The sequence below is a fragment of the Pelophylax lessonae genome (genome assembly GCF_965119305.1).
Source record: "Pelophylax lessonae genome assembly, chromosome: 10".
NCBI lineage: Eukaryota > Metazoa > Chordata > Amphibia > Anura > Ranidae > Pelophylax > Pelophylax lessonae.
In genome coordinates, this window is record NC_138777.1 from 185,109,601 (window position 1) to 185,136,561 (window position 26,961).

The following is a 26,961-nucleotide window of genomic DNA, read 5'->3' on the forward strand; positions in this document are numbered from 1 at the left end:
TCTGACCCTGTCTGTCACTTAGGAGATCCGCCCGCTTTGTGTACACAAGCGGGCGGATTTCCACACTAGATCCCCGATGATCGGGGAAGAGCAGCGGCGATCGCCGCCGCTCCTCCCCTGGCCCGACTCCCGCTGTGAATGAATACAGCGGGAGCGAGCCTCCGGCAGCGCACGAGCGCCGCCCACAAGGGGAGGGGTCCAGCGACGTAGGTCTACGTCGCTGGACGATAACTAACCACTTTGCCGCAGTAGAGCTCGAGTGAGCGGTCGGCAAGTGGTTAAATTCACACACACGCACATTCCTGCCACACAAGTAGAGACCAAGCTCGGCCGTTCACTAATTGGCTGGCTCCAGACTGCGCATGTATTGTTCAGAATCACAGACAAGGATTTGTTTTCTGAAGTGTTTTATCAGCAGCCGCTCATGAGTTGTGACCAGGCCAGGAGGTATTAAACCACTTGTCAACCGCACTATAGTCATATGACCGCTACAGCGCGGACGGACAGTTCTGGGAGGCCGTCATATGACGTCCTCCCATGATTGCACCCACCATGCTCTGTGACCGCAGTGTCCTCCGGATACTACTGATCACAAATTGAGGTAAAGAGCCAACCAGCGACTTTTATCACATGGTCAGCTGTGTCCAATCACAGCTGACCACGATGTAAACAGAAGCCGGTTATCAGCTTTTCTTTTCTCATGCTGACAGAGTAAAGCCTCGTACACACGCATCGAAAATTTTTGTCTGCCGTCAAAACACAGCCGATTTTCGTGCAGTCAGTACAGAGAAAAATCTAATGAGCAAGACTGGGCATGCTCAGTGAAGAAAGAACACAAAGAAAGCAACCCAACACATGACATCACTTCTGAAGTAGAATTTTGTCGGGCGAGAAAATTCGTGTGCAGTCTAGGCACATTCCAACCAACACAACACAACTCTGGACAAAAGACGGACGATCGGTCGGCCGATAATCGTTGCGTGTGTACTAGGCTTAAGAGAAGGAAAAAGAGAACTGATAACCAACTTCTGTAAAAGGGACATCTACACTGATAATCAGGGCACCGATCATCAGTGAAGCCCCAAGAGTGCCCACCAGTGCTTGCAATCTGTGCCACCTACCAGTGCTTATCATTGTCTTCTCTTCAGTGCCCATCAGTGCAGCCTATCAGTGTAGCCTCATCAGCGCACATCAGTGAAGGAGAAAAATTACCTGTTTACTACATTTTTTAACAAAATATAAAAAAGTTTTTTTTTTCTTTTACTTTTCGGTCTTTTTTCACTTATTTAGCAAGAAATAAAAACCCCAGTGGTAATTTAATATCATCAAAACAAAGCTCTATTTGTGTGAAAAAATTATAAAGATTTTATTTGGGTACATTGTTGGATGACCAGGCAATTGTCATTCAAAGTGCAACAGCACTGAAAGCTGAGAATTGGGCTTGGCGAGACGGGGGTACGTGCACAGTAGGCAAGTGGTTAAATAGGGGCACCCTGGAGGAGCAGAACATAAGGGGGCACTCTGCAGAAGGATGTAAGGGAGCACTCTGAAGGTACTAACTCCTCCAGAGTGCCCCTTAGTGTTCTAGAGCAGTGGTCCTCAACCCTGGTCCTCAGGACCCACTAACAGGCCAGATTTTAAGTATTACCTTGGGGAGATGCAGGCTAGAATACTGCAATCACTGAGCAGCGTATTAGATCACCTGTGATGTACCTAAGGGCCCCATGATCTCCGATTGGCCGGGGGTCCCATGAGTTGTCAGTCTGCACTTGCACGGTATTAAGAACTAGGGTTTGTAAACTTTTGATCAGGGTCATTTGGGTAGTTTCTGTTGTCATTATGATTTAAAAAGAGTAAACACAGTTGATTGATAATAAATGGCTTCAGCCAAACCCTAACCATGAGTGAAAGAAAAGTTTTTGTGTTATTCATATTCTCGGAAAAATGGCCAAGAAATCATAAATTCTGCCAGGGTATGTAAACTTATGAGCACAACTGTATTTAAAGTCCTATATGCTTTCATATCTGTCCTATCTATATATAATACACTCTTCAAATCTCCTTTAAAATGCATGGTTTTCCCTTTTATGAACATAATGGCTTTATGCTGTTGGGCTGGTATAATAATGCTTGGAGCTGGTATGAAATTATTTCCAGGGCTGAATTTTACTCCCAGTCAAACTTTGGCTGTGCATCTCCTTTAACATCAGTCGCTGCATTACAATGCAGCGGTTGATGTGCGCTGTGGTTTGGTCTAGAAGCATCGCTGCTGTGCTGATCGGCGCATTGCACTGTTCATTTCTTTTCTTTTAAATTAACTTGTCCCATGTCACAGAGACATTTTATTATGAGCCAGCTCACACCATAGAAACGCAGTCCGGATGCGTTCAGGATGCTTTTCTGCATGCACATTTTTTACTTGTTCCAGTGCGTTTTTGGTGCATTTTTGATGCGGCCCAGTGCATTTTTTCCTCCTCTTTTTTTCTTAACCTTAACTAAGAACATGTGTGGTCCAGAACATTTTTGGTGCGTTTAAGTGCATTTTTGATGCGTTTTATAGTTACAGTACAGTCCAGTGCAAGGCTTGCCCAAGATATTGTGCTGCCTGGGTCCAAAAATTAAATGCTGCCCCCCCCCCCCCCCCAAAAAAAATCAAGCCCACCAAAAAAAAAATGTTTTATTTTATATCATGATAATTAAAACCAAAATTAAATGCATCAGTAAGTCAGATTTATATGCAACAGCACCTTGTCTACATGCACAATTATATGACATACCATTGTGTTCAATTCCAAACCATAAACTCCAGTATTATTTTGTTTGTCTGAATGCCTGACGTCATTGCGCACACCCCAATCACATAAGGAACGTTCCCCAGAAGGAGACCCTCCACCTCCTCATAATCATTTGCACTATGGGCGGCAGTATGAGATGGGGGAATGCCGCCTGTAAGGCGCCGCAAACTGATGACACACAAAACTGCTGGAAAAAAAAAAAATCTTGGGCATCAATTTGCTGCCCCTCTCAAAGTTCTGCCTGGGTCCAATGGTAGAGCCGGCCCTTGTCCAGTGCAGAAAAAAATGCAGCATGTTCTACTTTTTTTTTTCTGGAACTTGAACGCACTGGAACTGACTGCACTTGTGTGAACTATGCCATTGAAAACCATATAACCTACTATCCATGCATTTTTGATGCAGAAAGAAAACACACAGGACTGCAGGTGTGAACTGGACCTCAGTTTAATTGCCGGCTGCACATTGTAATGCGAGCCGGTGGACTGCTCTGCATTGAAATAAAAAAAAAGTACTGCCCACACACCACCACAATGCAAGGAGGACTGCGCTGGAATAGCTGCCCAACATTCCCACTGCATGGGCAGGGGTGTGAGCAGCATGTAGTAGTAAAGAAGTACTGGGCCATGCACAGTGACAGTGGCAGGGCAGGGCAGTATGCAGTACATAAAGGCAGTGCTGTTCAGTGAGCAGTATACAAAAGCAATGCATGACGTTGTTGCAGTATGTAGTGGCAATGTAATGAACTTTATATGTCAGTAAACTCAATTGAATTATATTTTATACTTTATACTTTCATTCAGTGTTGCTCATTTTGATTATGTGGCCCTAGTGTAAGTCACTTTATCTCAGGTATCCCCTTTATACAGTATATACACTGCTCCAAAAAATTAAAGGAACACTTTTTAGCCCCCGTTCACATCGGGATTTGACATGTCAAATCTCATGCCAAATCGCAGCCTATTGCCAGCAACGGCACTGTCTGAATCGGTGCGACGTCAACTTTGCAGCGCCGCACCTATTTCCACAAGCAATTTCTGCACTACTTTTGGCGACTTCTGGGGCGATTTCAATAGACATCTGTGCATGAACTCACACAAATCGCCCCTGAACTCACAATGAAATGCGGGTTTGAACTTGCACAATTTCAAACCCGTCCCCAATGTAATCGAAGGCCTAATTAGAGTATAGCATCAAGTCAGTTAAACGCCTGGGATATTGATCTGGGCAGTTAAGTAGCAGAGAGCGTTGGTAATCAGTTTCAGCTGCTTTTGTGTTAATGAAATTAACAACAGGTGCACAACAGATGCAATTGATGAGATGACCCCCCAAAACGGGAGTGATTTTACAGGTGGAGGCCACTGACATTTCTTTTTCCCTACTCATCTTTTCTGTTTTTACTAGTTTTGCATATGGCTAGGGTCAGTGACTCTACTGGTAGCATGAGGAGATACTTGGACCCTATAGAGCAGTGGTCCTCAACCCTGGCCTACAGGGCCCACTAACAGGCCAGGTTTGAAAGATAACTGAAATACATCCCAGGTGATATCATTTGCTGCTCAGTGATTGCAGTACTCTAGTCTGCATCTCCCCAAGGTAATACTTAAAATCTGGCCTGTTAGTGGGCCCTGAGGACCAGAGTTGAGGTCCACTGCTATAGAGAAGGGATCTCCAAACTACGGCCCTCCAGCTGTTGCTGAATTACGCGTCCCATGAGGCATTGTAAAACACGGACATTCACAGACATGACTAGGCATGATGGGAGTTGTAGTTCCTGAACAACTCAAGAGCCATCGTTTGGGGACCCCTGCTATAGAGGTTGCAGAGGCAGTCCAACTCCTCTAGGATGACAGATCAATATGTGCCATTGCCAGAAGGTTTACTGTGTCACCCAGCGCAGTCTCAAGAGCATGGAGGAGATTCCAGGAGACAGGCAGTTACTAAAGGAGAGCTGGACAGGGCCATAGAAGGTCCCTGACCCATCAGCAGGACCGGTATCTGCTCCTTTGTGCAAGGAGGAACAGGATGAGCACTGCCAGAGCCCTAGAAAATGAACTCCAGCAGGTCACTGGTGTGAATGTCTCTGACCAAACAACCAGAAACAGATTTAAGGAGGATGGCCTGAGAGCCTGATGTCCTCTAGTGGGCCCTGTGCTCACTGCCTGGCACTGTGGAGCTTGATTGGCATTTGCATTGAACACCAGAATTGGCATGTCTTTCACTGAAGCCCTGTGCTTTTCACAGATGAGCAGGTTCTCCCTGAGCACATGTGACAGAGGTAAAAGGGTCTGGGGAAGCTGTGGAGAGCATTATGCTGCCTGTAACATCATTCAGCATGCTCAGTTTGGTGGTGGGTCAGTGATGCATATCCATGGAGGAACACACAGACCTCTACAGGCTATTATCAGACCCTACGCTGGTGCAGTGGGTCTTTGGTTCCTCCAGGTGCACGACAATGCCCGGCCTCATGTGGCGAGAGTATGCAGCCAGTTTCTGGAAGATGAAGGAATTGATACCACTGAATGGCCCCCACGCTCACCTGACCTAAATCCAATAGAATACCTCTGGGACATTATGTTTCGGTCCATCCGATGCCACCAGGTTGCACCTCAGTCTGTTTATGAGCTCAGTGATGCCCTGGTCTAGATCTGGAAGGAAATATCCTCGGACACCATCCGTTGTCTCATTATGAGCATGCCCCAACACTGTCAGGCGTGCATAGAAGTAGGGGGCCATATAAACAACTGAGGACCATTTTGAGTTGCTGCAGTGAAATTTCAGCAAATGGACAAGCCTGCTGCCTTATTCTTTCACTTAGATTTCCGGGATGTCTTTGAATTCAGCCCTCTGTAGGTTGATAATATTCATTTCCATCAAACAAAAAGGCATCCTTTCATTCCTAACACATTACCCCATCCATATCAGTATAGAAATCCAGCATTATATTTTTCCAGATTGAGATCTGATGTGTTTTCAAAGTGTTCCTTTAATATTTTTTGAGCAGTGTATAAAAACCACTTACGCTTAATTGTGCATACATGTATACAGAATACATATATACACAGTATATCTAAAGTACTATCTCTGGTTTTATTTTATACTGTAGATGTTTTACTTGCCCCAACTTTTATTAAAGTTGAACTAAAGGCTTTTTCTTTTTTCCAATTTGGATAGAATAAAGGAAGGTTATTGCCATCTGTCCCATTGATGAGATTTCTTTTCACTTCATGTCCTATAGCCAAAATAGGAAGTGAGAGAAAATCCCTGGTTGTCACCAAAACTGGTGTCCCCATTGGAAGATTTCCCTTTTTTGTTCTGGTGAAAATCCACAATTAAGGATTTTATTTCACTTGCAGTAATAAGAGTAAACAGGACAAATAGAGAGGGTAGTTCTCCCTAGGGTGGGACACAGACAGCAATAAAAACCTGTAAGGCATTATAGCTCCACTCCATCCAAAACCGTAAAAAGTTTTGCCTTTAGTTATATTTTAAGTTACGTTCTGAAGGAGAATAGTCTACCCCCTGGTGTACATGTATTGGTTGAGAAGCTATTTGATTATTAGCAGAGATGCTTTGATAGTCAGAAAAAAACAAGCAGTGTATTTGTATCCATAAACAATGTTGCAATATTACAAGTAGAACTGTTATAAGTAAGGATGGAAATATTGTCAGAGATGAGGCAAGTACTTACACACCAAGGCGGCCGGCTTCGTCAACCTGCAGACTATCCCGGTCTCTGGAGGGGATGATGGCTTAAACTTGCAGGATGATGAAACGCTCAGAAAGCAGGCCGAGAACACAAGAAGCCACATTATGCCAACCGTGCAGCACTCAGTCACCAGAGATCTACTAGTAAGCCGTGTGATTTGCGTTCCCTAAAATCCACATATACAGGAAATTACACAGTCCCAACACATCCTGTGCTTCCTTCTTAGTGTAGAGAAGCACTGCGCCTATCTCTTCTCACAATAGCTGGAAATGGGCCCCAAAAAGACAATAAATCAATAGATTACTCTTCTGCCCTGTTCACAAAAGGTTAGCATTCTAATAACAAAATGAAGATAAAATTCTAGGAATACAGCACTTGCTAAAATTGAGTTCTCTTCAGAGTTTACTTGTAGACATCTCTGTATACGCCGTATGACCGAATTCTCACCAAACAAAATTTATGTCTTTTTTTTCCCACATATAGAGCTTTCTTTTGGTGGTATTTGATCACCTGTGCGATTATTTTTTGCGCAACAAAAAAAGAGTGACAATTTTGAAAAAAGAAAAATATTTTTCACATTCTGCTATATGACATTTCCAAAAAAAAAAATTAAAAATCAAAATTTTTTAACATTTTAGGCCAATTTTTGTTTTCTGCTACATATTTTTGGTTTAAAAAAAAATTGCAATAAGTGTTATTTTGATTGGCTTACGCAAAAGTTATTGTGTCTACTAACTACGGGAAAGATTTATGTCATTTTTATTGTTTTTTTTTTTTTTTTTACTAGTAATGGCAGCGATCTGCGATTTTTTGCGGGACTGCGACATTGCAGCGGACAGATCGGACCCCTGACATTTTTGACACTTTTGGGGGTACCAGTGACATTACTACAGTAATCAGTGCTAAAAATATGCACTGTTACTGTAATAATGTCATTGGCAGGGAAGGGGTTAATACTGTTGGTGATCAAGGGGTTAAGTGTAAGCCTAGGGGAGTGATTCTAACTGTGGGGGGCATGGCTTGTGAGATGACCATAGAGACGTGCGATCCTATATAGCAGGATCACATGGTCTCTGATCATCCCAGGGAGGACGGACGGCCATGTTTACAACAGCCAACCGTCCTCCTCTCAGCAGGGAACGATCGCCGGTGTCAGGCGGCAATCGGAGCCACCTGACACACGCACCAGCTCACCCCCTAGCTGCCTGTGCCAAACTGATGTAGAGCTACGACGGTTCGCCCAGGAGCGGCTGCCTGCTGCAGTAAATCTGCGTCGGGCGGTTGTCTAGTGGTTAAATGACGACGTGTTTCAGTGCACTTTTGAAATTGGTTTAAAACGTTCCAGTAGAGTTCTATGCAGAAAAAATGCAGCACTCATTTTTTTTTTTTTTCCCCGGAGTTGACCGCACTGGTGTGAACTATGCCATTAAAAACCATAAAGTACTATAATGCTTTTTGATGCAGAAAAAAAACACACGGGACTGCATGTGGTGTGAACTGGCTCTAAATGAGAAATATAGCTGTTCTTCTATGGATCACATGACTGCAGTTCGTTCTGCACTCCTGTGTCACATTTTCAGCAGACATCACAGAGCTGGTCCAGGCTCTAAAAAGATCCTGACCATATCAATGTGATCACCCAGAAGCCTGGACTGGGAGCTGGAGATTACTCTATTCTGACACACTGCACGCAGAGGTGAATGCTACCTTCTGGGACAGCCAAAGCAGGAAAAGCTCCCAAATATTTTCAAAGGGAGGCTTCTGTACAGCTGAAAGCACCAAATTAAGATCCCAGGGTGGCAGCAGAGCCTGCACTGAAGGAACCAAATGTCGGACACCCTGAAGAAAGGTACACACTAGGGAGTGTGTGGCCAAAGGTCGTTGGACAAAAACTGCTAAAGCTGATACCTGGCCCTTGATGGTACTCAAGGCCTATTGCTGTTCAACCCCCTGTTGAAAGAAGGTTAAGACCTGATCCACCGAGAAGGAGCTAGGAAGAACCCCAAGAGACTCATGAAACACAAGGTACGTCTTCCACGTACAATGGTAGATCTTCCTAGAAGTAGATTACCTAGCTTTCAACAGGGTAGGAATCACTGACTTAGACAAACCTCTATCCCTCAGCACCTGGCGTTTAACAGCCAAGCCGTCAAAGCCAGCAACTGTAAAGCAGGATGGAAGATTGGTCCTTGGGACAGCAGATCCTCCCTGAGAGGAAGTCCCCAAGGAGCTTTGGTGACCAGCCGTACCAGATCGGCATACCAAGACCGACGAGGCCAGTCTGGGGCCACTAGAATGACCGGAATCCTTTCTGCCTCGATTCTGCACAAGAGTCGTGGCAGGAGTTCAAGAGGACTGGACCGAATCGGCAGCCCACCTCAGAATGCCGACTACTTACCGAGCCAGGACACTTCTTGTGCCCCCTTGGTGATTGACATAGACCACGGCCATGTTCGACTGAACTTGTACCAGACACCCCTGAAGACGAAATGCCCAATTAGCCAGTCTGATCGCTCGGAGTTCAAGTACATAAACTGGCAGTCTGGATTCTGCCAGAATCCAAACCTCCTGAGCACATCTGTGCTGAGAACGCCTCCCCACCCAGACAGGCTGGGCGACCGTTGATCCTTGTCCCATTTCACCAGAATCTCTTTTGCAGAGATCTTGTCTGGAACTGTGCAAACAGACTGCCTCAAAAGGTGGACACCATCAGGCCCAGCACCCGCATACAAGCCCGGAGGGATGACTGTCTGCTGGACAGAAGCTGAATGGTCTCCTGCAATGTCTGGAGTTCTTCTGGCTAAACCAAGTTCAGAGTCAGACCCAGATAGTACATTATTTGAGAACCAAAGCAGACTTCGGAAGGTTCAGAATCCAACCAAACTCCCTCAGAGTTCGCAGAGTAATTTCCAGATGTCCCTCAGAGCAGTCAGAGACTCCGCTCGCAAAAGATCACCCAGGTACCGCAATCCCCCACTGACTCAAACAATGGCAGCACCGGGGCCAACACTGATGTAGGGACACCACTACTGTGAGAATGGATTTCATGCAGGAACTTCTGTACCTGCACAAAGCAGCTTAGCGCCATGAGGTCCAGAATTGGACATACCTTGCCTTCCTTCCTGGGAACTGTAAAGAGGTTTTTGTAAAAACCCCTGAAAAAGTTCTGAAGTCGGGATGGGAACAATCACCCCTTAAAGTAAAAAGTCTTGCACTGCCCCGAAGAAACCCTGTAAGCGATCTGGGGACAAGTGCAGGTTGGAAGTGAATAACCTTTCCAGAGGATAAGATCAAACTCGATCTTGTAGCCTGACTGAATAACTTTGTGGACTGTGCCTTTAGTTCTATGAGCATTGGAGGTCTGGATGTATCTTCCCTAAGGAGCAGTGCTGTCTGGTTCCTTATTAGCGAAGAGTGTTTGTATTTTCATTCCTAAGGTGAGAGGCCAATTTATGTGGTGGTGGGCAGTTTGTTCACTGAAGAGCACATCTCAGGCTTATCCACACCTCTTCCTCATGGGCTCATGCATGGACTCTGTATTATTATACAGGATTTATATAGCGCCAACAGTTTGCGCAGCGCTTTACAATTTGAGGGAAGACCATACAGTTACAATACAGTTCAGAACAGGAGGAAATAGAGGGCCCTGCTCGTTAGAGCTTACAATCTAGAAGGGAGGGTAAAGTGAAACAAAAAGGCAATAACCGTGGGGGATGGGTTGATGGAGAAAATGGAGGTATTTGAGCAGGGTATTATCTACTTTAGCATGATTGGTTTTTTAGTCACTTATGTGTTTTCATTGTGACCCATGAGCGCTGCACTATTTCCCTTTCTGAACTTTGTGGACCCACTCGTTCTGTACCAAGGAGGTCCATGGATCCGGAAACCAGCAAAGACATCCCCCCACCCCAGATACAGGTGAGGGCGCCCCTTCACATTTTCGTAAAGGCCCAGCTGCAGCCCAGGGATGAAAAAAACCTCATGAGCTGAGGAGAATGGCCTACATCTACGATGGGGCTCCTTGCCCTCGGTAGCCGGTGGAAGAGTAATATTTCCCCCTGTGAGACCCTTAACTATGTCATCCAAGGAAGCTCCAAACAGGCAATCCTCTACAAGGGGAAGATCGGATAAGGCCTTCTTAGAAGTCTAGTCCGCAGACAAGCATTTCAGCCAGATAATACACTGAAGGACCACTGCTAAAAAGACAGCCTAGAAATCAAAAGAGCCGCATCCAAAGAAACATCACAGAGAAAATCTGTAGCTCCTGGATCACCTGATCCGCCAGCTCCGTAAGACAGGGGGAAGCGGTCTCCCCTTCAGGTGCTGCCATAAAAGTTTAGCCCACTCTGTCAGAGTTTGTGACACCAGGGCAATCGTAAATACCGGCCTAAGTGCCGAACCAGCCACAGCGAACATATGGCGGGCCAGAGCCCCTGCCCTCCTATCAGCTGGATCTGTAAAGGCCAGAGACTCCTCAACCGGAATGAAGGTAGCTTTATTAAACCTGGAAACCGACGAGTTTGCTACAGGTGGGGCTGTCCACCTTTTAAGCGGTTAATCCTCATGATACCCCGCAAGGCAAAAACGCTTAGGATCCACTGCGTTTTGGACAATCCCACTGTTTTGTGACAATGTTGTCAAAGTAAGCGGAAAGGGGAACACCCTCGCCACTTTGGAGGGCCTGTGGGTGCCCAAAGGGGGCCGACGCCTCTGACGGAGCCTCCATTTTTAAAAATTTCACACACTGACACAAACAGTGCATCCACCAGTGCCTTTTCATGCGCAGCTAGAGCAGCAGAGGAATCAGCCTTTCCATCTGAGCACTCAGGGTACATGGACGCAGACCCCAAAATTATTTCAGGATCTAATGTATCAGGGGAGGGCCGCTAACTGTGATCCTTCAAATGGGACGCTGACCGAGGGCCCACCAACTGGACCCCGCAAAGAGGGGACAAGGGGGTCGCCCTCCAAGCCCCTCCATAGAGGCCCACATAATAGTAAATAGCTCCCTTAAAAGGGGGCCGTCCGCTGTGACACAGACGCGCAGGCAGGGTACCCTTATGGTCCGCAGCGCTAAAAAGGGGCAGGTGCCCTACATAATAGCGGCAAGGCTGTCATCAAAAAACTGAACCGCCTCACAGCACCACCCCTTCCAAGGGACGCCCCAAGCCGCAGCGTACATTTTCGCAGAGGCCCAGCCACAAGTGCTCAGATCCCAGCCCGGCAGATGCCCAAAGGAAGAGTGGGGGCCTCAGCCCAACTCACTAGGGCCGCCCCCAACAGAGGCGCCCGACTCGGCCACAAGGCCGAGTAGGCCGCAAGCCACAGCCTAAATTTTTGTGGGGCTCACCTGGACGTGAGCCCCAGCGAAGCCGACCACCCAGGGGCAGCAAAGGGGGGGTGGCTGCCCAAACAGAAGACAGGGGCTGCCCCACATAGTTTCAGACCAGTAGGCCGCATAGCCGCGGCCCAAATTATTGGCCGGATCCAGCCGATTGAGGCGCAGACCCGCGGATGCTAAGCCATCTGCTCCCCCAGCCGCCGCAGGGAGCCCAAAGGACATCCCTGCCCTAGTCACCAACCCCCAGCGTGGCAGGAACCCTGCTCAACCCCCCGTTGCGCACCAGGAGCAGCACTCCATTAAGCCCCTTTTGGAGCATTTGGCAAAACCCAGCTCATAACCTCACCCAGAAAGGGGAGGGGGGGCGAAAGACCCACAGTGACCACCAAAGGTTTAGAGGGCCTGGGGGGAAGGAGGGGAACCCGGGGGTCCCACCGTCCCGGGGAGGGGCCCGCATCTTCCCCAAAACCCTCCAGGAGTAGAGGGTGGGACAGCTACTTACCATACCAGGAACAGAATGGGCACCTCTCTGGACAGACAACCACTCCATCGGAATGTGGGTGGCTGTCGGTCAGGAGGAATTCTGCAACTCAGACGAGCCCAGGTCGTATGCGCCCTCGCGAGATATTTACCTTGCAGACCAACCCCCGTCCAGTGGGGCTATGTTGCGAGCAACCTAGCGCTCACTGAGGCCTGCACGCGCTCACTGGCCAGACTGGGTGAACCCTCTGGATCTAGATTATCCAGTCCGACAATTGATTGTAGATTCTCACAGGAACAAAACAAAGCTAGCAAAAAACACCATTTAAAAAGAAGAAAAAAATAAAAATTTGCCAGGACCAGAGATCCCGGCAAGGAACTAGGTCCTTACTCCTGACTGAGCAGAAAAAAACTGAGTGCCTATAACAGAGTGGGCATCACCCCCTGGGACTGCTTCATAGGTGTAGTCAAGCTTTTTCCTGCCTAGGGGGCAGTATAACCCAATGGTTAAGAAGAATCAGGAGCTGTGTCCGTCAATGAATGAAAGAGAATTAGGGTTTATAGAATGGAGTTTATTCACAGCGCTGCACTTATTTTTATAACACATGACCCATGTAAATAAATGGGGCTGCAACGTAACCCAAACACTTGGCCCAAAATGAGTGTGATTCCACAATACAAAAATGCCATACTAAAAGCCTGTTAACTTTGCAAGGGAAATTCTATGCAAAATTGAAACTATTCAGCAAATAATTCTATCCAAAAGTACTGCAAATATACACAGAGGGGCAATAGCAGCGCACTTCCTTCCTGAAGCCTGTACTATGCAACTTCCACTCGGTTTCCTGCAATACCAACCACATTCATATTTCCAAAGCAGGCTGGAGTCTGATTGGTGACAGGGAGAAAGCTTCATAGTATTAGCAGATGTATTTACATGAACCTTTGTGTATACCGAAAGCAGCACTGGGTGTGTTCTAGCATCAGAAGGGTTCCAGTATCCCCAGAAAAAAAAGTTGGGTGGAGTACAGCAATGCCAGGATACAAAAAAAAAATGAACTACACAGCAGGTAGGCTGCACTACCTGTAAGGTTTAATTTGCAATTCACTGCAGGGCACCCTTAAATGATGCATGTTTATCAGGGGTCCCTAATTTACACAATAAAAGGGATCAATTCTGTTTTCAGTGCGACAGCGCTGCAAAACTAAATACAGGATATATGTTTGACTACCCAGTGTGCTGGAGAAAGCAGAAACTAAAACCATCATCTGTTCCTTAACTAATTTATGGAAAGATAAACAACAAAGACAATACAAAGCTTCTCAGTTTATTGAAAGTATTCTCTAAAGTGCAGGATTTTGTGCATGAAAGGTTAGCACAAGGAAGATTTTGAAATGCAGATTAGCATACTGTCTGGTAATATATCTACTGCACAGCCGGTAGAGATCAAAGCAAGACTGGCCGGTATGCTAAAGTTGTTACATGTGTAAACGTTAACACTACAATTAGTGTAAATTACCCCGACATTCCACAAGGAATCAAATGCCATGAGCAGAGAATGCCCACTCACATGTGCATACTGAACACACATCTTTGGACTGGTAGAAAAGAATATTCTTTCTGAAGGAGACATGTCTCAAGAAAAAGTCTTCCTAGAAAACTATAAAGCATCAGTTCTTTGAACTGGGCCTGTTCTTGTGGCCATGTAAAGGGATGGAAGACCGATAACATGCAGCTGCAAGTCCATTATCTGTACCCAAAATGTCCTTCATGAATGGTCTTCATTGCACCATTGCTTGAGGTCCCTCAGGAATCAAAGAGGCAAAGAATGTTTTGAAGAAGACCCAGGCTGTGGACGTGAATGAGTGTGCCTGAAGGGTGGCGGCTGCAGCCTCATTTAGTGCTTCTTCTCCAGCTTGACCATTTTCCTGTTAAAAAGATGAAAAACATGGTAAATGTATTTCTAAAATGTCTTTATGGCCCTCAGCAAAGCACCCTTTACACCCCAATAGGCAACATAACTTAATGGCCCTTAATATAAGATCCTCTGGCCCTTAATATAATTTGAGAAAATGTGTTTAGAAACAATTTCTGTGCAGCACTCCTCTATGATTGTGAAGAGTCTACATAACTCTTGGGAAGACCGATTCCCCTCCTCTGGAAGTAGGAAAAGGACTTCGGAATCACATTTACCCCTCAAAAGTGTGAACATACTTCAGCCAGAAAAATTTCTTATATCAAATAAGACAAGAACTTGGTTGATAATGACCAGCTGGTAGAGAGTCCCAACCATCCTCCACAAAATGTTCGCTTCCTCATCCTGTACCTGTTGAAGATGTCAAAAGCCCAGACACACTGTGCAATTCTGAAACATTATCTATAGTAGTCTTATAGATAATATAATCCCAATTCTCAAACAATACCCATGTGAAATAACTGGAGGGGGGAAAAAACAAAATAGAAAAAAAAAAACTGTGTGACCGCATCACCTTCTTGACAATACAGCAGTCAATAGTAGGGGATAGGTAAAGACATGGCATGGTTCCCAATTATCTTAAATCACGACTGTGTGAGCCAGACCTCCAGTCGAGTAGCACTGGCAAAGCAGGATTTAACCAGTGACTTAAAAAATGTCATTTGGGCAAGCTGGTTGAAATGATTGTGATAGTGTCTTCCAAACACCGTGTGTGCTGCAATACAGTGCAGCAACTTGTGTTGCATACAGCAAGCCTTGCTTTGTTCTCAGCCGAGTCCTACACACTTGAAAGCCTGAAAGAGAAAAAAATTGAATACTTACCTTTATGTAATTTTCCTTTACTGGTGCCTATCCATGACAGCATACACATAGTTGTGGGCGGAGCTGCCATGGAGGCACCAGGAAAACAGAAAACTTCCCTTTCTTGGCGCCTATCCAAGTGTCTGCCCACAACCATGTGTATGCCGACATGAAGGCACCAAGAAACAGGATTTGGTCTTGTGGTACATCAGCCATTTAGAAAGCATCTTGTTTACTTTATTAATGCATACAAGGCATCCCCTGATTGGCCGAAATGGAGCTTATGACATTACACGCCTGCCTCCCTGCTTTGGCTAGAGAAAGCCTTGTATCCATTGGTAAACAAAGACACTCCCTGAATGGCTGATATGCCACATGAACAACTCTCTCTCTTTCCAGCTACACAAGGGAAGTGTGTAGGAACACAGCACAAGCTGCAGCGCTGTATTACAGCATATAAAGCAGCCAGCGTGTTCTGCCACAGTAACTATTTCAGCCACATTGGCTCAAACTGAAAACTGCATTAAAGAGTTACTAAACCCAGATCCTGCATTCACCATATCTGGTCTCCTACAGTACACAGAACATGGAAATGCAATTATTGTAGTAAAAATAAACTAAAAAGAAATAAAATATGTAGCGCTAAAATATTATGAACAAAGTCCATAAATAAAGTCCATTTCCACCAGTGATATTGCACGGCACCAATTTGCAGTAAAGTGAAAGGAATCCACCACCAAAAGGAGTGTTCAAAACACGCTTACCAGATAGTTATATGCATTGGGCCTTGAACTATCATAGAACTGCAACACACTCGGTGACGAATTGGACCGGACCTCTTCACAAAGATGAATCCCAGAATTGATACCTTGACAGTATACCTTAAGGGAGCCACTCAAAAGAAGGAAATAAAACCCCTCATAGTGCAGTAATTTCCATAAACTTTATTGGATGTAAAGCAAAGATATATAGCACTCACATTTGAGAAGGGTATAGTGTGCGAATCACACGCCGACCTGCGTGGTTCCAAATCGGTTAGCAAGGTAGCAGCCAATGTCCTCTATTGCATGTAGGCGTCCAGCAAGGGCCGCCCTTGCTGGACGCCTACATGCAATAGAGGACATTGGCTGCTACCTTGCTAACCGATTTGGAACCACGCAGGTCGGCGTGTGATTCGCACACTATACCCTTCTCAAATGTGAGTGCTATATATCTTTGCTTTACATCCAATAAAGTTTATGGAAATTACTGCACTATGAGGGGTTTTATTTCCTTCTTTTGAGTGGCTCCCTTAAGGTATACTGTCAAGGTATCAATTCTGGGATTCATCTTTGTGAAGAGGTCCGGTCCAATTCGTCACCGAGTGTGTTGCAGTTCTATGATAGTTCAAGGCCCAATGCATATAACTATCTGGTAAGCGTGTTTTGAACACTCCTTTTGGTGGTGGATTCCTTTCACTTTACTGCAAATTGGTGCCGTGCAATATCACTGGTGGAAATGGACTTTATTTATGGACTTTGTTCATAATATTTTAGCGCTACATATTTTATTTCTTTTTTGTTATATACATATGCTCAGTGTATGATTTGAGTGTAGCTGCTTTGTTAATTATTTTATTGTGCGTTCAATCGCTTACCTTTTAAGTTTTTTAGCGCAACTATACCCATATTTTAGTAAAAATAAACTGATAAATACCTTCTCTCATCAGCTGTATATAGCAATTAGAGCAATCTTGTGACTTGTATCAGCGAGTGCTGATAGATTGTAGGAGTTTTCCTTTCTCCCACAATTGTCCTATCAGGCTTCAAGACCCTACTAGTCTGTCTAAACATGTCTGGACAGTGCTGATTGGCCCTGTGCTGATCACATGTACCCTCCCAAGAAAAAAAAAAAAAAAAAATCACCCATCAATCAAGACGTGACATCCCACCCATCGTGTTCTTTTTCAGTTACTGGGCGGTCATTTAGGATCTGTATACACGCCCAAATGTGTGATGCGAATACCATGTGACCCGAATAGCTCAGCTAAAACCAGGAAGTATTCTCTGAGCAAGAGAGACCAAACTGAGCATGTGCAGCTGAACTAAACTTACTGTGCTTATCTGGACTTGTCCAGAGTGAACTTGCAGGAGGGGGAGGATCTGTGCATACAGGATCACACAGCCTTTTTACACAATGCAAATTAAGTTACACAGCGAGTATAACAAGCATGCTATTCTGCATCTATAGACAGATTTTACTGTTGTGGGTTTAGTAACACTTTACAGTAAAAAGCCTTCCACGTGCTGCATGTGTCCCTACAGTCCCCCCTCCTTTATACTTACTTACCTGATCTCATACCAGTACTGTGCATGAGTGTAGCAACTCTCCTGACTTTGTCTCCCCCCCCCCCCCCCTCACTGGGCTGATTGATCTTGACAGATCAAATTCTGTGACAAGGGGGTGGGGCCAAGCTACACTATGTGTCAATGGACAAAGACAAGGAGCCCTGGTAAGAAACAGCTTCCTATAGATGCACTAGTCGAAGAGGAGGAACCATGCTGCTCTATTTTAATATACAAGAACGAGCTGTTGCTTGAAGTATTGGGTAAATGCTAGACAACTTCTGACATACACTATATTAGCAAATTAACTGGGACGCCTGCCTTTACACGCACATGAAATTTAATGGCATCCCTACATTAGTCTGTAGGGTTCAATACTGAGTTGGCCACCGTTTGCAGCTATAAGAGTTTCAATTCTTCTGGGAAGGCTGTCCACAAGGTTTAAGAGTGTGTCAATGGGAATGTTTGCCCATTCTTCCAGAAGCACATTAGTGAGGTTAGGCCCCTATTGTGGACAAGAAGGCTTGGCTCTTAGTATCTGCTCTAATTCATCCCAAAGGTGTTCTATTGGGTTGAGGTCAGGACTCTTGTGTAGGCCAGTCAAGTTTCTACACCCCAAACTTTCTTATCCATGTCTATGGACCTTGCTTTGTGCACCGGGCCAAATCATTTGGAAGGGGGATTACGGTGTGGCGATATTTTTCAGAGGTTGGAACCCCCGAGTTCCAGTGAAGAGAACTCTTAAGGTGTCAGCATACCAAGACGTTTTGAACAATTTCATGCTCCCAACTTTATGGGAACAGTTTGGGGATGGCCCTTTACTGTTCCAACATGACTGCACACCAGTGCGAAAACCAAGTCCATCATAAACACATGGATGAGCAAGTTTGGGGTGGAGGAACTTGACTGGCCTGCACAGAGTCTTGACTTCAAACTGACAGAACACCTTTGGGATAATTTAGAGTGGAGACTTAGCCAGGCCTTCTCATCCAACATCAGTATCTGACCCTACAAATGCGCTTCTGGAAGAATGGTCAAAAATTCCCATAGTCACACTCCTAAACCTTGTGGACAGCCGTCCCAGAAGAGCTGAAGCTGTTATAGCTGCAAACGGTGGACCAACTCAATATTGAACCCTACTGACCAAGACTGGAATGCCATTAAAGTTCATGTGCGTGTAAAGGCAGGCGCCCCAATACTTTTGGTAATATAGTGTACCAATCAATGTTTTTTTTTTGGTGTATTTTCACAATAGAGCTATATCACGAACACATATGTAAAAAAAAAAAAAACAGTGGCCCACTATCCCTACAAAACCAATTAGCATTGAAGCTATTAGCATGTCCCCAGGGTCAGCAAGCCTGAGTAACTCACCTGTAAGTTGTTATTTTGATCCTGTTGATTTCCAGCAGCCTGTGGCTGATCAACTGCAGCTTCTTGAGGTTGCCTTTGCCTAAATGGAAACCATCCAGCTGTGTGTCTACAATAAAAACAAATGCTTAGCACGGAAAAGGTTGGTTCTCACAATTGACACGCAATCAAAAGACAAATTAAATGTCAGACACAAAACTATTTTGTCCTTAAAAATCATGTATGCTAAAGAGACTGCAGGAGCCTTTGAAGGACTTTTTCAGCACTTACTATACAGGGCAAACAGCAACCAGAATACAGAGTAAGATAACACTTAAAGTGGAACTAAACCTAATAAAAAAAACTGCAAGCAAGCAGCTCTTTATTGCAATAGGGACATACTATGTCTCTTGTGCAATAATACTTACAAAAACCACATCCAATCCTACTAGGTCTGTATATGTGAACTCTAAACTTTAAATCGGGTGGGGGGCTCTCCACAAATTAAAATGCTACAAACACAAAAAAATAAAAATAAAGAGTCCAAATCCATTTATTTTTTGTGTTTGTAGTATTTGCAATATGATCTGCGTGCTCAGTCTTCCAATAAATGCACACTGAGCTGCACATGCTCAGCGTGCTTTCCCAGCACATTTCCATTGTGTCAAAATGATGGATTGCCGCGACAATGTGCAAGATGACAAATTTTCCCGACCGGCCAATCGAGAGGCTGAAAACTTGGAAGCAGAGAAAATTTGAAACTGGGAAATTGATGGGCTTACTCCCGCTATAAGGTTTAGAGATACGTTTAGTTTTCAGATGCTTTTAAAATGAATCTGGATAGGTTGTATTGACCAATTGTTGAGGTTTGTGTTACTATAGTGAGAAGCCTCTATGTTTTACATTAGACACCGATTTATGAAGATCAGAGGTCACCCTGGTCATTATTAGAAGGGAAACTCCAGTTTATATATTTCCGGTAATATTAGAGGAAGGAAGCGTTACTCCTGTCCAGCCTGCTTTCTCTGTATCTGTTGATGGTATCCAAGTTATTTTCTCTTTCCCGTAAACCTTATTCTCATACAAATCCATGTACAATAGCAGAGATAGGATCTAGTTTATCTTTATAAATGGCCCTGCCTAACTGGATTTTTTCAGTGTCAACTTATGACAAAAGGGTTAAAAAATAAGTTGTTAAATGGAACTACAGCGATTGTAGTGTAGTGCTGCCTATTTCTATATGCATAAGACAAAAAGTAAAAGGAGTAAGTCCGAACAAAGGCAAAGGTTTCCTCTAAATATTACCGCTGAAGGGAACCTCTTTATATCGGCTCTTAAAAAGGTTCTCCAGGAAAGACCAAAGTGCTTTCCACCTATTCACAGGAGCATGTTCAATGTTTTTCAACCCTGAACTCATTTAATGGAATGTATTCTCTTTCTTCAATAATGTTTTAGCTTTTAACCACTTCCCCCAAATGTACATACCTGTACGTCCTTGGGGGTTCAGTGGTTATACTGAGATCATGGGTGCCTACAGGCATCATTCCATATATATTTATGTTCACCTGGTCATTCTTTTTTGGAGAAGTGATCTGAGTGGCTAATTAAGACACTCGATCACTTCTGCGGGTGGCGGAAGGGGTTCCCACCCCCCTCCCGCCTCTCCTGTCTCATCGTGGAGGCTGGGAGTGATGCGTCTGGTGGCGATGGCTGCCTGGTACAGAGGAGAGAAACTGACGTCATTCCCCTCTCTGTAATCCTGGAAACCGGGAGCAATGAGTATTCCTCACTTCCAGTTGCGCCCCTTTATTTACCTTGCCACCAGAGGCCAGAGAAGAATCCGATTGGACTGATCTCAGTCTGATCGGCTGCATGGGGGGCTAGGAGAGATTTGGGGTCTAATAGACCCCAAATCTCTCCATAAAGAGAACCTGTCACGACCCACGTGGTCACAAGGAATGCTGTTTATCCATTGTGATAGCAATAACATTACGAAAGAAAAAAAAAAGGTGTAATTTTTTTTTAATAAAAAATGTAAAGCTCCCCTGTCCCACCGAGCTTATGCACAAATGTGAACGCATACTCCCGCACGCATTTTGTAAACGGAGATCGCACCACACGTGAGGTATTGTCGCGGATGTCAGAGCGAGAGCAATAATTCTAGCACCAGACCTTCTGTACAACTCTAACCTGGTAACCTGTAAAGGCATTAAAAGCGTCGCATTTGGAGAATTTTAAGCACCTAGTTTTCCGCATTCCATGGGCAGACACACTTTTAAAGCGTGACATGTTAGGTATCTATTTACTCAGTATAACTTCTTATATAATATACAAAAAAAAAATGGGCTAACTTTACTGTTTTGGTGATTTTTTTACCCAAAAAATTGCGTTCGAAAAACCGCTGCGCAAATACTGTGTGACAAAAAAAATTGCAACATACACCATTTTATTCTATAGTGTCTATAATGTTTGGGGGTTCTAAGTAATTTTCTAGCAAAAAAAAAAAGTAGATTTTTACATGTAGGAGCGAAGAGTCAGAATAGGCTTGGGAAGGTGGTGGTTAATGTAAGAGAGAAGCTTGATATAATTATTCTACTATTTCATACCCTTTTGAACAACATTGGCCATGGAGTTACTTAACCACCACATAGCTTGAATGAGGTGATTATTTCTGTGAGTTTATTTCCGCTTTAAAAAATTCTGCATAGCAAACAAGTACACCATTAGCTCCTGAAAATCAAGTCATCTCATTTTCTCTTTTCCTTAATCTGTAAACCCAAAATTATGTAAAGCAATACCTCAAGAGTATACGTTGGGCCCTACATTGTTATTAAATATAGGCAATTTTAACAGTCACAATTTGATGACCCATAAAATCCCAACACTTCCATGTTTCAAATTCGAAAACTTGTATGCACAACCCCTGCAAAGCCTATAGCTTAACTGCTAACATGTTTTAAAAGAGTCTAAATACAAACCAGGAAGGGCCTTACTTCTGGTTAAACAAATAAAAACAAAAAACAAGGGGTGTGACCTGGATCGACCAACTGAGTAGCGTGCCTCCATCCCAAAAAGTATGCATAATACAACCAAAAACAAATTTGCCCATGGGACTTTAGATGAGGCTACACACTCACACACATTGTACCATAAAATTCAAATAATTTAATTTGACAATATTGAAAATGGTAAGTACATACAATAAAAACATGTTGGACTGATCAGTGGTATCCATTGCAAAAAAATACAAACAATATTATAAAATATGCAATAGCAGTGTGGATCTGCATTCAATGCGTATATAACCATATGTTGAACATGACAGATTGTAGTAACCGTGTACTGTACTGACGCGTTTCGCGAAATATGATTCGCTTCTTCAGAGTGGGTTTCTATCATGTATCTACAAAGTAAAAAATTTTATCAGTATTACAACATGTGTCTGTACAGAGTGTTCAATGTGAAAAGGAGCAAACATGAGGGCTCCATACTCACTGAGTCAGTTTCAGCATGAAAGCGTTGGATACGCTGGTCCTAATGGTCTAAAAAATGCACAAGGGTTGGTATGAATTAGGGCAACATTAGTGTCCACAGCCAAGGTGTTACTGGTAAAGGTGAGGGGGATTGGGTAAAAACGAAAAAATTATAAAATGTGTGAATGTCAAATAGTAAACAAGTACAAAAACATTTTGGGTGGAAACGTGGAAAAAATTGGGGAATGCATTACCAGAGGGTGTGGATGGTGATATCCTGCTTGTACCAAAGGAACCCCCGACGGCATCCGGAGTGTCCCCCAACGCCATGTACTGCCATGAAAAGTGCGGGGAAGCCACAGTGTGAGATTGCATTCCCCAATTTTTTTACCAGTAACACCTTGGCTGTGGACACTAATGTTGCCCTAATTCATACCAACCCTTGTGCATTTTTTAGACCATTAGGATCACCCATGCCCAATCACTATTTTCAATATATATTCCAATATTTTTTACACTAATATATATGTATAAAAATATATATATATAAAATTATATATACACTACCCTCACACAATCATCACTGATTGGCTCTTTGGGTTGATTTCTCCAACCTAACACAGGTATACGGACATACACTCTGGTAATTTTCATCCTGCTCTCCATACGATCCCCGTGTCCACTGGAGTTTCCCCCACAGCTCCCGGGTTAGACGTTTTTATGGACCAGCGTATCCAACGCTTTCATGCTGAAACTGACTCAGTGAGTATGGAGCCCTCATGTTTGCTCCTTTTCACATTGAACACTCTGTACAGACACATGTTGTAATACTGATAACATTTTTTACTTTGTAGATACATGATAGAAACCCACTCTGAAGAAGCGAATCATATTTCGCGAAACGCGTCAGTACAGTACAAGGTTACTACAATCTGTCATGTTCAACATATGGTTATATACGCATTGAATGCAGATCCACACTGCTATTGCATATTTTATAATATTGTTTGTATTTTTTGCAATGGATACCACTGATCAGTCCAACATGTTTTTATTGTATGTACTTACCATTTTCAATATTGTCAAATTAAATTATTTGAATTTTATGGTACAATGTGTGTGAGTGTGTAGCCTCATCTAAAGTCCCATGGGCAAATTTGTTTTTGGTTGTATTATAATAAAAACAAAAAGAGCATAGACAAAGAAAACTTAAACATTAAAGTGAATGTAATGTCTCATTTAAGAAAAAAAAAAAAAACATGTTATACTTCCATTCAGACACGGAGTCACGTGGCTGAATGATTTTTATTGAGCCGAAGCCAATGATTTGAGCAGCGGGAGCGCCATTCGCGCCGCACTGCTGTCTCTGCCAATAAAGAGGGGAAGCAGCTGAGACACTCCTGCAAAATCGCTGGATAAAGACGGGCGCAGGTATTAAGGGGGGCTGAAGGGGGCTGCTGCACACAAGGTTTTTTATCTTAACGCATAGAAAGCATTAGGATAAAAAACCTAATGCCTTTACAATCCCTTTAAGGTATATCAAAAGCATTTTGATTTTGTATTTAGCCTCACTTTCATTCCCAGTGACAGAGAGATTGACCCTTCAGCACTCTAAATCGAAGAAACAATTGTTGCCTTTAGGTATACTCTAAGGCAGTGATGGGGAACCTTGGCACCCCAGAGGTTTTGGAACTACATTTACCATAATGCTCATGCACTCTGCAGTATAGTTGAGCATCATGGGAAATGTCGTTCCAAAACCTCTGGAGTGCCAAGGTTTGCCATCACTGCTCTAAGGTATAACTACTAATTATTGCCTTCACAAGAAATAATTTAATGCATGCCTTCATATAAGCATGCCTTCATATAAGAACAGACATCGACTAAGACACTTACAGATACATTACGATCATGGCACCGAGGACCATCATGAAACGGCTGAGGCTGGAGTAGAAATACAGTATACTGAGAAAGATTGAGAAGCGTGCGGCAGTGTACACCCAGTCCAACCAGTCTCTGTTCACCTCATCTTCTTCCTCCACCACTCCTCCTTGTGCATTCATACGCAAGTTCTGATTGGCTACAGGATTTACAGGGGCTTGAACGTCAGGGTTGGGGGCCTGGTTGGCAGCTGGGAAAGGATGAGGAAGCGGGTCTGGAGCAGCAGGGGGCACAACTGGAAGTTCCTGTCTTCTCTGAGAGGGAGACGTGGTGGTGGCAGCAGCTGCAGCGTAGCTAGAGGATGACAGAAGAGTTATTATTCATATGTTCTATACACAATACAGGTGGTCATATCCAACCCATTATATTAATAAAAGGACCTCTCACTGTCAACAGCAGGTGGCTGTTTTAAGGTGGGCCTGGCAACAAATATCCCTAAAATCTGCCTAGCACTAATCCATTAATTATCCTACTAATGGATAATGAACAGACTCTGCATTTAACAAATCTATTCGGGAAAGAAATGGAAACTGTGTGTATGACATAGAAGTAGTAGTAATAAAAAAAAAAAAAAAAAACACACCACTATGTTCATAAGCCCCCACCTCCTGAATGCAGGCAGCCTGGGTGCCATTACCTTCAGCCCCAATTCAGTGATCTTACTGCTGACATGAACCCAGATGGCTCTTAGTTAAGTGCATGCCACAACAAACGTAGAATAATAGAGAGCTGGCCAGGTCTACGTCAACAGTAAGGTCACTTGATCAGGGAGGGCGGGTCTCATTAACCACTTAAGCCCCGGAAGATTTTACCCCCTTCCTGACCAGGGGGTTTTTTGCGATTTTTTACTGCGTGACTTTAACGGACAATTGCGCGGTCGTGCGACGCTGTACCTAAACGAAATTTCACATCCTTTTTTTCCCACAAACAGAGCTTTCTTTTAGTGGTATTTGATCACCTGTGCGATTTTTTCATCATGAGCTATAAACAAAAAAAGAGCGTAATTTTTGCAAAAATAATAATATTTCTCTTTTTTTTATATGAAATTCCCCCCCCAAAAAAATTTAAAAATCTAAATTTTTTAACATTTTCGGCCAAATTGTTTTATGCTACATATGTTTGGTAAACAAAAACGCAAAAAGTGTATTTTAATTGGTTTGCGCAAAAGTTATCGCGTTTACTAACAAAGGGAAAGATTTTTGTCATTTTTGGTGTTTTTTTTTTAACGAGTAATGGCGGCGATCTGCGATTTTTTTTTGCGGTACTGCGACATTGCGGCGGACAGATCGGACCCTTGACTGACATTTTTGACACTTTTGGGGTTACCAGTGACATTACTGCAGTAATCAGTGCTATATATATGCACTGTTACTGCAAAAATTACACTGGCAGGGAAGGGGTTAACTGTATTGGACAGGGAGGGGTTAAGTGTGTCCTAGGGGCATGATTCTAACTGTAGTGGGACAATGCTATTGGTGTAAAAACAAAGATCAACGGTTCTACATAGTAGAACCGTCTGATCTCCATTTTTACACAGGGGAGAATGACAGGCGGTTTGTTTACATAAGCAGCCTGCCTTTCTCCCGCTGTACCGACGATCAGCGAGTGACCGGCGGACATCGGGTCCGCCGGTCACACGCCCGCACTCCTCCCTGAACGAGCCGAGTGCGCGCTCACCCGCTATTGGCTCTAATAGCAGTGACAGGCGAGCGACGTAGACCTACGTCACTCTGCCTGGCCGGGGCTGACTGCCGCAGTAAATATACTGTGCGCAGTCGGCAACCGGTTAAAGGACAACTTTATCAAAGGAGAAGTTCTTTAAGTCTTTAAAGGATTCTCTTGTTTACACACAGCTGTAGTATATTAATACTGATAAATACATACAATACCAGATGTACAAGTAGTACAACTGAATTGCAAGATAGTCACACCTGTTCACCCAGACAGGTTGGTGAATCAGAGGATTGATCCTCCTGTGGTATGCAAATCATCCCATTTTTTTTATAGGGTATCTCCATATTATGCAGTGCTGTAAAATTGAAAAAGGGTGTGAACAGGCTCCAGACAAAAGACAGTGACTCTAACCGGAGCCCTGAAACATGGGTGACACCAGTACTATACTGACTGCTTATATACTGCTCAATTCAGCGTACAATATAAACTGACTTGCCTCATTAAGTGTTCACTGGTGGCATATGTTACTCTGACATTCTACTCATATACAGTTTACGATGGCCTAGCAATAGGAAACTTACTATTGCATGTAGTACTGTCTGGCGTACATCTGATACCACAGAATCTGCTGAGGGCTGTACATAGAGTAGGGAGAGAGCGTTGGACTTGCTGCTTGAGGCCTGCAAAGAAATTCTACATGAGTACACTATACAACATATATAATGGTAAATGCACTGCTGGATTATGCAAGCAATGTCAATTGTATGTGGCCATGCATACCTGGGTGTGTTGTCTTGTGCTGATGGAACATTCTGTGATGAATTCCTCTGTCTAACACCATCTGTCTGAGAAGCAGCAGGCTGTGTTGTACTGCTTGGCGGTGACTTGTATTCTGCAGCCTAGAGACAAGATATACATGAAGGTTACATACAGGAACCACCCTGTGTTGTGCAATCATTGTTGGCACACAGCCTAAAGAGATTTTCATAAATATTTTACACTCCAAACCCAGCAGAGCAAGAACGTTGTGCAAAGTGCAATGAGTACTATATACAAACCAGATTTTACTGGTTCATTGTCCATAATCTGGGTACAAGTCT

General features: G+C 43.9%; 2 protein-coding genes and 1 long non-coding RNA gene across 3 annotated transcripts in view; 1 reads left to right on the forward strand and 2 right to left on the reverse strand.

Moving 5' to 3' along the window:
* The window catches only part of CETP (cholesteryl ester transfer protein), a 67,904-nt gene extending 61,247 nt beyond the window's left edge, over window positions 1-6,657 (reverse strand). Inside the window, exon 1 of the mRNA XM_082270143.1 lies at window positions 6,484-6,657. Within this exon, the coding sequence (XP_082126269.1) occupies window positions 6,484-6,604 (121 nt within the window). The 5' untranslated portion in view covers window positions 6,605-6,657. The remainder of the gene's footprint in view (window positions 1-6,483) is intronic.
* The window catches only part of LOC309565261, a 643,481-nt gene that overhangs the window by 64,122 nt on the left and 552,398 nt on the right, over window positions 1-26,961 (forward strand). The window lies entirely within an intron of this gene.
* Window positions 13,637-26,961, reverse strand: part of HERPUD1 (homocysteine inducible ER protein with ubiquitin like domain 1) — a 32,720-nt gene continuing 19,395 nt past the window's right edge. Inside the window, exons 4-8 of the mRNA XM_082270141.1 lie at window positions 26,642-26,760; window positions 26,443-26,541; window positions 24,143-24,481; window positions 18,798-18,903; window positions 13,637-14,251 (exon numbers count right to left, since the gene is read on the reverse strand). Of these exons, the coding sequence (XP_082126267.1) occupies window positions 14,105-14,251; window positions 18,798-18,903; window positions 24,143-24,481; window positions 26,443-26,541; window positions 26,642-26,760 (810 nt within the window). The 3' untranslated portion in view covers window positions 13,637-14,104. The remainder of the gene's footprint in view (window positions 14,252-18,797; window positions 18,904-24,142; window positions 24,482-26,442; window positions 26,542-26,641; window positions 26,761-26,961) is intronic.